The following is a 13151-nucleotide window of genomic DNA, read 5'->3' as shown; positions in this document are numbered from 1 at the left end:
CCTCCTCTGCCTCTCATACCCAAGGTACTGAGATTGATAAGATGGAGAGGAGAAAGCACTATATTCGTGGCTCCGGATTGGCCAAGAAGGACTTGGTAACCGGAACTTCAAGAGATGCTCACGGAGGATCCGTGGCCTCTACCTCTAAGAAGGGACCTGCTCCAGCAAGGACCCTGTCTGTTCCAAGACTTACCGCGGCTGCGTTTGACGGCATGCCGGTTGAACACCGGATCCTGAAGGAAAAAAGGCATTCCGGATGAAGTCATCCATATCCTGATCTAAAGCCAGGAAGGATGTAACCGCAAAAACATTATCACCGCAATTGGCGAAAATATGTTGCGTAGTGCGAGGCCAGTAAGGCCCGACGGAGGAAATTCAACTGGGTCGATTCCTACATTTCCTGCAAACAGGAGTGTCTATGGGCCTGAAATTGGGGTCCATTAAGGTTCAGATTTCGGCCCTGTCAATTTTCTTCCAAAAAAGAACTAGCTTCAGTCCCTGAAGTTTAGACGTTTGTAAAAGGGGTACTGCATATACAGCCTCCTTTTGTGCCTCCAGTTGCAATTTGGGATCTCAATGTAGTTTGGGTTCCAAAAGTCACATTGGTTTGAACCACTTAAATCTGTGGAGTTAAAATATCTCACATGGAAAGTGGTCATGCTGTTGGCCCTGGCCTGGGCCAGGCGCGTGTCAAAATTGGCGGCTTTATCCTGTAAAAGCCCTTATCTGATTTTCCATTCGGACAGGGCGGAATTGAGGACTCGTCCTCAGTTTCTCCCTAAGGTGGTTCCAGCGTTTTCACCTGAACCAACCTATTGTGGTGCCTGCGGCTACTAGGGACTTGGAGGAATCCAAGTTGCTGGATGTTGTCAGGGTCCTGAAAATATGTTTCCAGGACGGCTGGAGTCAGGAAATCTGACTCGCTGTTTATCCTGTATGCACCCAACAAGCTGGGTGCTCCTGCTTCTAAGCAGACTATTGCTCGTTGGATTTGTAGTACAATTCAGCTTGCACATTCTGTGGCAGGCCTGCCACAGCTAAAATCTGTAAAAGCCCGTTCCACAAGGAAAGTGGGCTCATCTTGGGCGGCTGCCCGAGGGGTCTCGGCTTTACAACTTTGCCGAGCAGCTACTTGGTCAGGGGCAAACACGTTTGCTAAATTCTACAAATTTGATACCCTGGCTGAGGAGGACCTGGAGTTCTCTCATTCGGTGCTGCAGAGTCATCCGCACTCTCCCGCCCGTTTGGGAGCTTTGGTATAATCCCCATGGTCCTTACGGAGTCCCCAGCATCCACTTAGGACGTTAGAGAAAATAAGAATTTACTTACCGATAATTCTATTTCTCATAGTCCGTAGTGGATGCTGGGCGCCCATCCCAAGTGCGGATTGTCTGCAATACTTGTACATAGTTATTGTTACAAAAATCGGGTTATTATTGTTGGGAGCCATCTTTTCAGAGGCTCCTCTGTTATCATACTGTTAACTGGGTTCAGATCACAAGTTATACGGTGTGATTGGTGTGGCTGGTATGAGTCTTACCCGGGATTCAAAATCCTTCCTTATTGTGTACGCTCGTCCGGGCACAGTATCCTAACTGAGGCTTGGAGGAGGGTCATAGGGGGAGGAGCCAGTGCACACCAGTTAGTCCTAAAGCTTTCTTTAGATGTGCCCAGTCTCCTGCGGAGCCGCTATTCCCCATGGTCCTTACGGAGTCCCCAGCATCCACTACGGACTATGAGAAATAGAATTATCGGTAAGTAAATTCTTATTTTACATAGCATGGTGAAAAGCAATACGAAAAGTTGCTGCCTTTAACTATGTAATTATCACCTAATTTATATTTTTTAAGTGCCAGGACAGCCGTTTACCTCAGTATCATAGAACGATGTTGATTGGGCAGCTGGTTGGGGGAAGTGGATAAGAGAGAGTCAGCTGGAGGACAGGAGAGCAAAGAGGAGGGACTTGGTCGGGGGCAGTGGAGAAAAGCAAGAAAGACAACACCTCTTCCTTGCTTGTCTCCATTTCTGCAGGTAAAAAGACACATTCGACAGGCTGTAATGGCGTCCGAGTTTGCCGGACGTGCGGAATGCCTGCCAAACTCTGATATTTTTTAAAGCGACAGTCATTTACGAGGCAAATCCATGCCTTCTAAATGACTGCTGCTTTAAAAAAAAACATCTGAGTTTATCCGGCATCCCGCACCTCTGGCAAACTAGGTCGCCATTACATCCCGCCGCCTATGTTTTTTCAGAAAAGCACTGTAAATATTGTTACTGAACAGCTCCCATTACATACAGTAATGTATTACATACTGTATAATGCTGATACCAGGAAAACAGGAGAAATGAAAATGCAGATAAATTAGTGATTTCTTTCCCACTAACTTTGGAGAACTGTTAATTATGCATTTTTTTTACATATTAATTAAGACCTCTAAGTCATATTATTATTATTATTATTATTATTATTATCATCCTTTAGATGGTGCCACAAGGGATTCACAGCACCCAATTACAGAGTACATAATAGATTTACAGTGGTTCTCAACCTCGGTCCTCAAGTACCCCCAACAGTTCATGTTTTCCAGGTCACCGAGCAGTTGAACAGGTGTTTTCATTACTCACTGACACATTTTAAAAGACCCACAGGTGGAGCTAATTATTTCACTTGCAATCCTGTGAGGAGACCTGGAAAACATGAACTGTTGGGGGTACTTGAGGACCGCAGTTGAGAACCACTGTAATAGAATAATTAAAACAGGAAAACAGTGACTTACAGTTGAAGTCAAGATAGTAAAAGTACAGGATAAGACGTACAGGGTAAATAAACATATCTACATCAGCAGATGACACTGCAATAAGTATCAGGTTAGCAGAAAACCGCGGGATTTGGTGCAAAGATTATTAAAATAAGAAAAGGATAAGCACATGAGGGAAGAGGGCCCTGCTCATGAGAGCTTACATTCTAAAGCGGAGGAGCAGACAGACAGGGGTGACAAAGATTGTGTAGACAGGGAGCGTGGAACAGAGGGGTAGTATGATGAGGTTTGGTGAAGAAGGGGACTTGAGAGCCCATTTGAAGTTTTGTAGAGAGGTGGAGAGTCTGAGGGGGAGATGTAGACAATTCCAGAGAAAGGGAGCAGCACATTAAAAATCTTGAAGGTAGGAGTGGGAGGAAGTAATCATTAGGCAGGAATCTGGTACAGAGGCTGGCTGGTAACTTATCCTGGATGGAAAGTCCACACAAGTGGGCCATTGTGTAAAACCATAAGGGGCACGGCAAAATCATGGATGAGGCATTCGTAGCACTCAGTTTACACACCAACCATTTTCCCCATTATTCTCCTTGTATCTTCAGTGTAATTACATTAATAAGCACACCACAGCTAACTTTAATCAATGCACTAATACACAGCTGTGATTTGTATAAATGTCATATAATGCTGTTTCAAACCATAAATCTGTGTTGAAGTGGTAAATAACTGAGACTAAACCTGGTGGCTTTGCTTTTGCAGATTACCTATCTAACTCATGCCTGCATGGAAGTGAAGCTTGGTGAGAAGTACATGGTCTTTGATCCGTGGCTGATTGGTCCAGCTTTTGCTCGAGGATGGTGGTTACTGCATGAGCCTCCACCAGATTGGCTGGAAAGACTGTGTCATGCTGACTTAATTTATATAAGCCACATGCACTCTGATCATCTTAGGTATCTTTCAAAACCAGTAAATGTATTTTAAAATGTGGGATTTACTGTATTATCCAGGTAGCTTGGGAATCTATTTTCAAGACAAGGTTTTTTTTCCCCATGTATCCTAAAGTACATATAACGGGATGTAGTTACATTGCTGGCGCTCGGAATCCCGGCAGTCAGGATACAGACACCGGAATCCTGATCACTGACAATGCCTCCAGGCGGAATCTTGGTCAACAGAGACTATTCCCACTCGTGGGTGTCCACGACACCCATAGAGTGGGAATAGAACCTGTGGCGAGCACAGCGACCCACCAAGCCCGCAGCATGGTGAGTACCGCGAGCCCACAAGGAGCTTGGATTTACTCGACCCCCTGTCGGCATTCTAGCGGCCAGGATCCCAGCAATGGTATGCTAGCTGTTGGGATCCTGGCTGCCAGCATCCCATACCAAATGCCATTTAGCAGTTTATTCTGTTTTTCATCACTACTTATGGCATTCTACACCTGCCGATTATGTATGTCCTATGGCATAGTCACTGACTATCGGGGCATATTAGGTAGCCTCTGGAGAATCCATTATCCGCAGTAAATTACTGCAGATAATTGGATACCCCCTATACCTGAGTATTTTGATTTATTTACTATATAATAAATTACATTTCTGAGCAGGATATACTCGTATTTTCTCTATGATGTCCTAATATTCTCATGAAGCACATTTGTTATTATAGTCCCTATTTCCAGTTTTGGGAACCACTGCCATAACAATTTGTAGTTACCATACTGTGCTGCAGACTTTAAATAATAGTAATACTAGAAATGTTTATCATTTTGAAATATATATAAAATGATACTATGACTCTCCTGATCTCTAGTTATCCTACACTGAGGAAGCTATCTGTGAGAAGACCAGATGTTCCAATATTTGTTGGCAATACTGAGAGACCTGTGTTTTGGTACTTGGACCAAAGTGGAGTAACCCTAACAAATGTCAATGTTGTGCCTTTTGGGGTTTGGCAACAGGTCGGGAAACTTTTCTTTTCTCTCTTAAACTAATAATTATTTTCAGAAAACAAGTTACATTTCAGGCTTACCATGTATTACGCTAAAATAACACAAGTCAGTGGGTGAAAACATTGTCTTCTTGAAAGCAACTACATTTATCAGCTTAATTTCTAATAAAAAAAACTGTTACCTAGATGACCATTAGGGGCCTGATGTTGGTTACAAACATTTTGTGCAGCTAACAAAACTGGACACATCAATACCAAGGAAATAATTACAAGAAAGGAATCCTATATGGGCACACTGGGGTAATGATAGAACCATTTATACAGTAAACTGGGATGTAGTTATGTGACCGCAGGTCTTTACCAGCACCTACATCCTGCCCCCCCTAATCCCGACAGTTGTCATGACAACTAGCAGGGACTGCCGGGATCCCGGCCGCCGGTAACCCATACCCAACCCCTGTAAATGACATCATTTAACATCCAAAACTCTAATAAAGTTATTGGCCTCTAATGTAAGGGACCCACTTTTCATCGATTGATAAAACTCGTTGTGAATGATAAATGGTGCCCCAGCCAATCAGCCCACAACTGTCATTTTTCTAACTCGTGACAGTTATGAGCTGATTGACTGGAGCATAATTGATCATACGCAACAAGTTTTATCTTTCACAACCAGTTTTATCACTCATTAATAAATGGGCCTCTAAATGTGTAATCTAGAGAGAAAAAAAGGAGGGGAGTATGCTTTGCGCTTGAAACAATATATCAAAAATTAGATGTGCAGTCGGACAAAGAAGATAGACTCAGTACAACTTCAAAATGATAATAAAAAAACACTTTTATGGTATCAATTAAAGCAGAGTATGCCACATATAGAATGAATTAAAATAATGACAGTTTTACAATTTGTTAGATAAACTAAACTGAAAATAAAAATAAACATAAGAATAAAAATAAAACAGTTAAATGATTATATTCAAATGGTGATAATAAAAAAATCACAACACTGGCGTCCCAGTGTATTATTTTGGGTTTGTAATTCCCGCAGGGATAATTGACAGTCTCACAGTCTCAGATATTAATATAGTTCTTTAAAGGAAAGGTGCAATCTGTAATTAATGCTCCCGTGCTGGTTCCTGCGTTAGTGTAGAAACAGGGTCCTCATTAAATGAAATACACGAGGAGTAATAATGTGTGCTTTATTTCCTGTTATAATTACAGCTGGTAGTTGCCGTCTTTCCCGGTAAGGTTTTGTTAATTATAAATATAGCAGCAATGTTCAATTTAGATGGATTTAGCCGCCGTGAACAAACTACTGGGAACGGTTGTTAGGCCCCACAGTGGGGGTCACACAGAACTCACCCGACCAGTGTTTGTACAGCCGTGCGGCAATGATGAATCCAGCGTGCGGCAAAAAGCTGTGACCGAAGCTGTCACGGTTATGCTGAGCTGCGGACTGGGTCCTTTCGGCGGGTATCACCAAGTGAGAAGTGTATCGAGAGTGGGCGTCAACGCGTTTCGTCTCCTAGCAACGGAGACTTCCTCAAGACGGAGGAAGTCTCCGTTGCTAGGAGACGAAACGCGTTGACGCCCACTCTCGATACACTTCTCACTTGGTGATACCCGCCGAAAGGACCCAGTCCGCAGCTCAGCATAACCGTGACAGCTTCGGTCACAGCTTTTTGCCGCACGCTGGATTCATCATTGCCGCACGGCTGTACAAACACTGGTCGGGTGAGTTCTGTGTGACCCCCACTGTGGGGCCTAACAACCGTTCCCAGTAGTTTGTTCACGGCGGCTAAATCCATCTAAATTGAACATTGCTGCTATATTTATAATTAACAAAACCTTACCGGGAAAGACGGCAACTACCAGCTGTAATTATAACAGGAAATAAAGCACACATTATTACTCCTCGTGTATTTCATTTAATGAGGACCCTGTTTCTACACTAACGCAGGAACCAGCACGGGAGCATTAATTACAGATTGCACCTTTCCTTTAAAGAACTATATTAATATCTGAGACTGTGAGACTGTCAATTATCCCTGCGGGAATTACAAACCCAAAATAATACACTGGGACGCCAGTGTTGTGATTTTTTTATTATCACCATTTGAATATAATCATTTAACTGTTTTATTTTTATTCTTATGTTTATTTTTATTTTCAGTTTAGTTTATCTAAAAAATTGTAAAACTGTCATTATTTTAATTCATTCTATATGTGGCATACTCTGCTTTAATTGATACCATAAAAGTGTTTTTTTATTATCATTTTGAAGTTGTACTGAGTCTATCTTCTTTGTCCGACTGCACATCTAATTTTTGATATATTGTTTCAAGCGCAAAGCATACTCCCCTCCTTTTTTTCTCTCTAGATTTTAACGTTGCAACCTGGCAAGTTGTTTATGCTTAGCTGCTGAAACATCTCAAATATATAACTATTTACACTATTACAGCGCCGGGTTATCACAAACGGTCTCCGTTTTGTGATCTCTTTCTTTTCTCTAAATGTGTAATGTAAAACCATAGTATTTTGCTTCTAAACAGCAATATAATGTTTGGTAAAAGCAACTATAATTTTGCTGCACTTCCATATATTATGTACTAAGTACTGTGTTAAATTAAAAATCTTAGGGGTAGATGTATCAAACCTTCTGAAGAGTAAATAAGTGGACAAGTGGAGAAACCAATCAGCTTCTACTTATCATTTTATAAAATGTGCTTGAGAAATGCTAGCTAGTAGTTGATTTGTTGCAATGGGCAACTTTACTCCAGTCTTTAGGAGGCTTGATACATAAATATCCTCTCCTTAATCATTATTGCAGTGTGTGATATTTTTTAATGCACTTCCTGCTATGTAGGACACAATGCTGACTGTGTTGCAGTCTATTCAACAAATTTATGCAGCAGCTCTACATACAAAGAGCTACAAATGTATGTTCCATTTAAGAATGACTTAGATTTTATACAGTATATTGCAATGCCCTCAATAGGGCATCACTTCTAAATTATACTGGGCTTATCCAAGATATATTCAATGAATACCATGTCAGTGCACGTGCATCAACCCAGGTCCTGCTTATGCCTGAAAGTGTCTGACACAGGTTCACAGTCCTGGGTCCGTGCCCCTGCAACTGACCTGCAACCCGGGTAAGTGCCCCGGCTTGTGTGTGAAAGGTATGGCCAATGTCTTGATGACCAGGTTCATACCTAAAAGAAATGATTTGGCAGGGGACAGTAGCACTTGGAGATTAAATCATCTCCATGCATCCACTGAAAGCTTAAAGATGTTTTCTCTAAGTACAGAAAACCCTAGCTTCAACCTGGGCATAGGGGTCTATTTACTAAGCCTTGGGAGGACCTAATGTGGCCGGAGATAAAGCACCAGCCAATCAGCTCCTAACTGTCATTTTTCAAACACAGCCTGTAACATGGCAGTTAGGAGGTGATTGGCTGGTGCTTTATCTCCGTCCACTTTATCTCCATCTAGGACTTAGTAAATAGACCCCATACTGTCCCATGTACAACATAGAAACATAGAATTTGATGGCAGATAAGAACCACTTGGCCCATCTAGTCTGCCCTTTTTTTTTTAATACCATATTTTTTATCTCAAACCTTATTTGATTCTTATTTCTTTTACAAGCCGGGGCTTATGTATAAAAGGAGTATAAATAGAACTGGACTGGTCCAAGTTATATTTAATGGCTGCCCTGTCGGTGTTACATTAAAAGACACATAAATGCATTGATGCTAGTATTAATGCAGAGATTAAAGACTTAAATTTCCCTTCAATGTGTTCACTCCAGCGCTGGGACTCTGCAAAGTGTAGCCCATAGGCTACACCGTGCTAATGCCATCTAGAGTCTAGACTGTCATCCATGAAGTGTGGACAGGAATCATCCTGCATGGAACAGCAGCAGGCTGGCTGGCTGGAGGAAGGAGGAGGGGTGCAGGCAGATTAATCATCCTGCACAGAGAAGCAGCAGGCTGGCTGGAGGGAGGAGGTGGTGTGTAGGTAGAAAAAACATCCCGCATGGAGCAGCAGCAGGCTGGCTGGAAAGAGGAGGAGGAGGAGGAGGGGTGCGGTTTGTTAAATCATCCTGCACAGAGAAGCAGCAGGCTGGCTGGCTGGAGGAAGGAGGAGGGGTGCAGGCAGATAAATCATCCTGCACAGAGAAGCAGCAGGCTGGCTGGAGGGAGGCGGTGGTGTATAGGTAGAAAAAACATCCCACATTGAGCAGCAGCAGGCTGGCTGGAAAGAGGAGGAGGAGGGGTGCGGGTTGCTAAATTGCTAAATCATTCTGCATGGAGCAGCAGCAGGCTGGCTGGAGGGAGGAGCTGGTGTATAGGTAGAAAAAACATCCCACATTGAGCAGCAGCAGGCTGGCTGGAGGGAGGAGGTGGTGTGTAGGTAGAAAAAACATCCCGCATGGAGCAGCAGCAGCAGGCTGGCTGGAAAGAGGAGGAGGAGGGGTGCGGGTTATTAAATCATTCTGCATGGAGCAGCAGCAGGCTTGCTGGGAGGATGACGAAGCTTGTGGGCAAGTTAAATTATCCCTCATGGTGGAGCAGAAAAAGGCTGGCTGGAGGAAGGAGGAGGGGGAGTACGGGCCAGCACTTCGAAATCTGCACTGGAGAGGTGACAGGCAGGGCTGTGGGAGACCTTCATATCCGAAGGAGTTTCAGCTGCCTGCAGGGACTGATTTGATGAGTTCCCTCTGTTCCTATAGTTATCGGCAGAAATAAGGACTTTCCTCATATAACGCAATTCTCAAATTATATAAAGTCAGATTTTAAGGATTTGCTTAATGTTTATCTGTTTGCTGCGTAGCAGAAAACAGGCGCTGTAGAAAGCAATGATTTGCTCACTACAATGCAATGATTTAGGAGTCAGACATTAAGGGGCATATTTATCACAATCCTCATGTCAGATGCAGATGGGATGAGATAAATTCACCCCAATCCAGAATGCGATAATTGAATACATCACAGGGATGTATCAGTTATCACATGTAGGGACAGAGCTTGTGAGAAAGCTCTGCCCCTCTGAATCTATCCCTGTGAATCCACTTTCCTCAAATCTCAGAATATTTTTCAAGAAAAATACTTTGAGATTGTACTGCACATCCCCCACCTTCGGGTACCCTCCCCATCCCATTGCGCTCTCCCATCCACTTATACTTACCAGCCTGGTGATCAGTGATTGATGTGTCTTTCCTCCATTCAGCTGGTTGCCGGGCTCATGCTCTGTGACCCCGGGCAGCTGTGCTGTAAACTGGCATCTCATATGGCATCTCATATGCTGTAAAGTGAGTTGCCCGTTTACAGTACAGATGACCAGGGTCAGAGACCAGGATCCTGGCAAACAGCTGACTGGAGGAGAGAGCTCACTGATAAATGCACCCCTGGGTGCAGGTATTTTTATATAAACTATTTTTTATTATACAGGGTATCCCTAAAGTATGGACACATAGGCAATAATGCACAATGCATATTTTCAAGAAATAAAATTAATGACATTTTCAACAACATTTTATTTAATTGGAATAATAACAAATAACGTCATCAATATGATTTCCATCATTTGTGAGGCAAAGGTTGATGCGCTTTGCAAGATTTACATGAACTCAATGCAATAACTCTGTATCTAGACTTTAGGGACACCGTGTACAGTGATCAGCTTGTGGTCTACTTAGACGCCAAAGCTGATCACATGGACCAGCTCCCAGCTCTGCTCTGCCTGTCAGAGCAGGAGTCGAGGAATGGGTGAACCCTGCTTATTGCCATCTCCAGATAGCTGTGTTATTGCAGTGCTCCCACCACTGGTATTTTTACACAAATTCCCTTAGTAAATTCGGACATATTGAATTTGCAGTTATAAGAATGGGAAATGCAATTTGCTTACTTCAAATATATAAATTAAAGGACTTAGAGTTTTTCACGAAAAGTGCTCTCAAAGGGGTATATTTACTAAGATCCCGATTTTGACCGAGATGATGTTTTTTCTTCAAAGTGTCATCTCGGGAATTTACTAAACTCAAATCACGGCAGTGATGAGGGCATTCGTATTATTTTGGAAGTCCTAGGAAAAAATTACGAATCAATACACCATCGGTCAAATACGCCTGGAATTTGGTAGAAACCGGTCATTTACTAAAAAGTGCAAATCACAAACACTGCCGACAATAGCCAAACACTGCCGTGCTAAAATACAAATCGTGAAAAAGTGCTAAAAAAAAAAACAGACCTGCTTTTTTTTACCGTGTTCGGATAGGCATGCACGGATCCATGAGATCCGTGCATGTTTTTCAGTGGGAAGGGGTGGGAAATTTTATTTTTTTATTTTTATTTTAACAATGATTTCTATTTTAATAAAGGTGCACAATGAAGCCCAGCACGGATCTCTCAGATCCGGCCGAGATTCATTGTGTTAAAGTCGGCAGTGTTTTACAAGTCACTCACGTAAAACACTGCAAAAAAAACAAACGAATGACATCGACATCGGTAAATACGAAAATGCAGAATACGACAGCTTAGTAAATTAGTCGTAATAAATTCAAAGAGTTGCAACTTTACACTTTCGATGTCATTCGTGATTGAACTTTAACCTCAGTCGGGAAAATACGAATTTTAGTAAATATACCCCAAAGTCCTTTAATACATTTTTGTTAAAACTATTTTTATAAATATGCCTGTAACGGAGAAGATAATTGCGTTATAATCTTTGCTCACCCTTTCCTACAGATCAATGACACTTAAGTCATGCAGAAACTATCACAGAAACTATAATTTCTGTATGATTTAAGTGAATTTTTTTTGCTAAATAGACCCCTGAGTTTTAAATTACTACAAAAATTCAGAACCTAATTCAGGTTGGATCGCAAATCGCGATCCAACCACAGTTTTTACAATGGCCCCCTCTGCGAATGCTTTGGTCCTGTCCTGAGCGTGCACGAGAAGTAAATGCTAATGGTTCGCAGGGCAGGTGATGGTGCATTGCAGGGGTAAACAGGGTGTTGCAGTGTGAAAGGGGGACATATCGGCATTTTTGGGGTGACTGCACGTTGACGCGCGCAGTCACTCCGAACAAAAAAATGGCAGTGGGTCTCCTGCAGTCGCAGCCACGCTGTGCCAGCAAGAGGCATCCACAATTTCAGTGATCACGCTGAAATTGCGGCGCAATCACAATTTTAGCATGAGTGCAGTGGGTGGGCTGCATGCTGGGTGGCCTTGCCCTGCGATGAGCAGCCACCACTATGCAATTCAAAAGATAGCATATTCTGCTAAAGAGCAGAATTTGCAATCCTTACTGAATAAGGTACTTAGTGCATTTCATATTTTATGCACACTTAGCTGTGCAAATTCCATCTGCTATAAAACAAATAAATAAATACAGCAGGATTATTATTATTATTATTATTATTATTATTATTATTTTTATTATACTGTGGAGTTATGATAAAAATAATGACTATGATTATCTAATAGCCAAAGTGACTTGCGGTATCACAAAATTAATAGAACTGCATATTATGTCTCTTGTTCTGGTATCTTATATAGTTATACTAATTTCAGCTGTTCGGGGTTATAGATGTATGACTTACTGTATCAATAAGTATAAGAACATTGAATCTCCTAGTAGCAGAGATAGTATTACTTAATATAAACCCTGCTATGAGTGGCACTGGCAGGTAAATGTGTAAGTGACAGCTAGAGAAAAACGGACATGCACATTGGATTCTGAATCATACAGCTATTGTATTTCAATGTAATTTGCTTTTACAACTGTATGATGGACTTTGAGTAAGAATACACTGTTATTCAGCTCTTTACTCTGATGAGTTTATGATGTGTAAATTCACTAAAGTAATAAAGTGCTAAAGCCTTGTGTAGCCCTTGTTTACACACTAGTTTCACCACTGCTATTGCACTACTCAAACTATTACAACAGAGTACACATACTATTTCATACACTTTTATAGACACAATTTATCTATCACCTTATTTTTATTTTATTTTACATTTTTGAGACTTTATAAGTTAATGATAGTGAGGGTTTTTATTTCTAACTTCAATGCTCAATAATTGAATCCTGCTATATTTGTTGATTTGATATTTAATTTACTAAGCTTGCATTGAGGGGCTGACTAATGTTATTTAATGCTTTGAGAGTGACTAAGAATAATTTGTTAATTTGTGTTGCTTTTATGTGACCGGTTAGGAGAATCAGGGATCCCAGCATCTAAAAATCCCGCCGGCCGACATGCCGACTAACAGGGACTATTCCCACTCGAGGGTGTCCGCTTGCGGCCCCCCCCCCCCGGCCATCCGACAGCCAGGATCCTGCCGTCGGTATTGTGACTGGTGGTCTCCTGACCGCCAGTCACACATACCCAGGCCGTTACTTTCAATATATTTGCAGAAATGAGACACAGCT

At 42.0% G+C, this 13151-nt stretch overlaps 1 protein-coding gene across 1 annotated transcript in view; it reads left to right on the top strand.

Annotated features, from left to right (window-relative positions):
• LOC134929630 (cytidine monophosphate-N-acetylneuraminic acid hydroxylase-like) overlaps positions 1-13151 on the top strand; it is a 353512-nt gene that overhangs the window by 273630 nt on the left and 66731 nt on the right. Inside the window, exons 5-6 of the mRNA XM_063925213.1 lie at positions 3516-3706; positions 4569-4716. Of these exons, the coding sequence (XP_063781283.1) occupies positions 3516-3706; positions 4569-4716 (339 nt within the window). The remainder of the gene's footprint in view (positions 1-3515; positions 3707-4568; positions 4717-13151) is intronic.

This window comes from Pseudophryne corroboree, chromosome 5, assembly GCF_028390025.1.
Source record: "Pseudophryne corroboree isolate aPseCor3 chromosome 5, aPseCor3.hap2, whole genome shotgun sequence".
Classification (NCBI taxonomy): domain Eukaryota; kingdom Metazoa; phylum Chordata; class Amphibia; order Anura; family Myobatrachidae; genus Pseudophryne; species Pseudophryne corroboree.
Note: the sequence above shows the minus strand (reverse complement) of the source record. Positions and strands in the feature narration are given on the sequence as shown.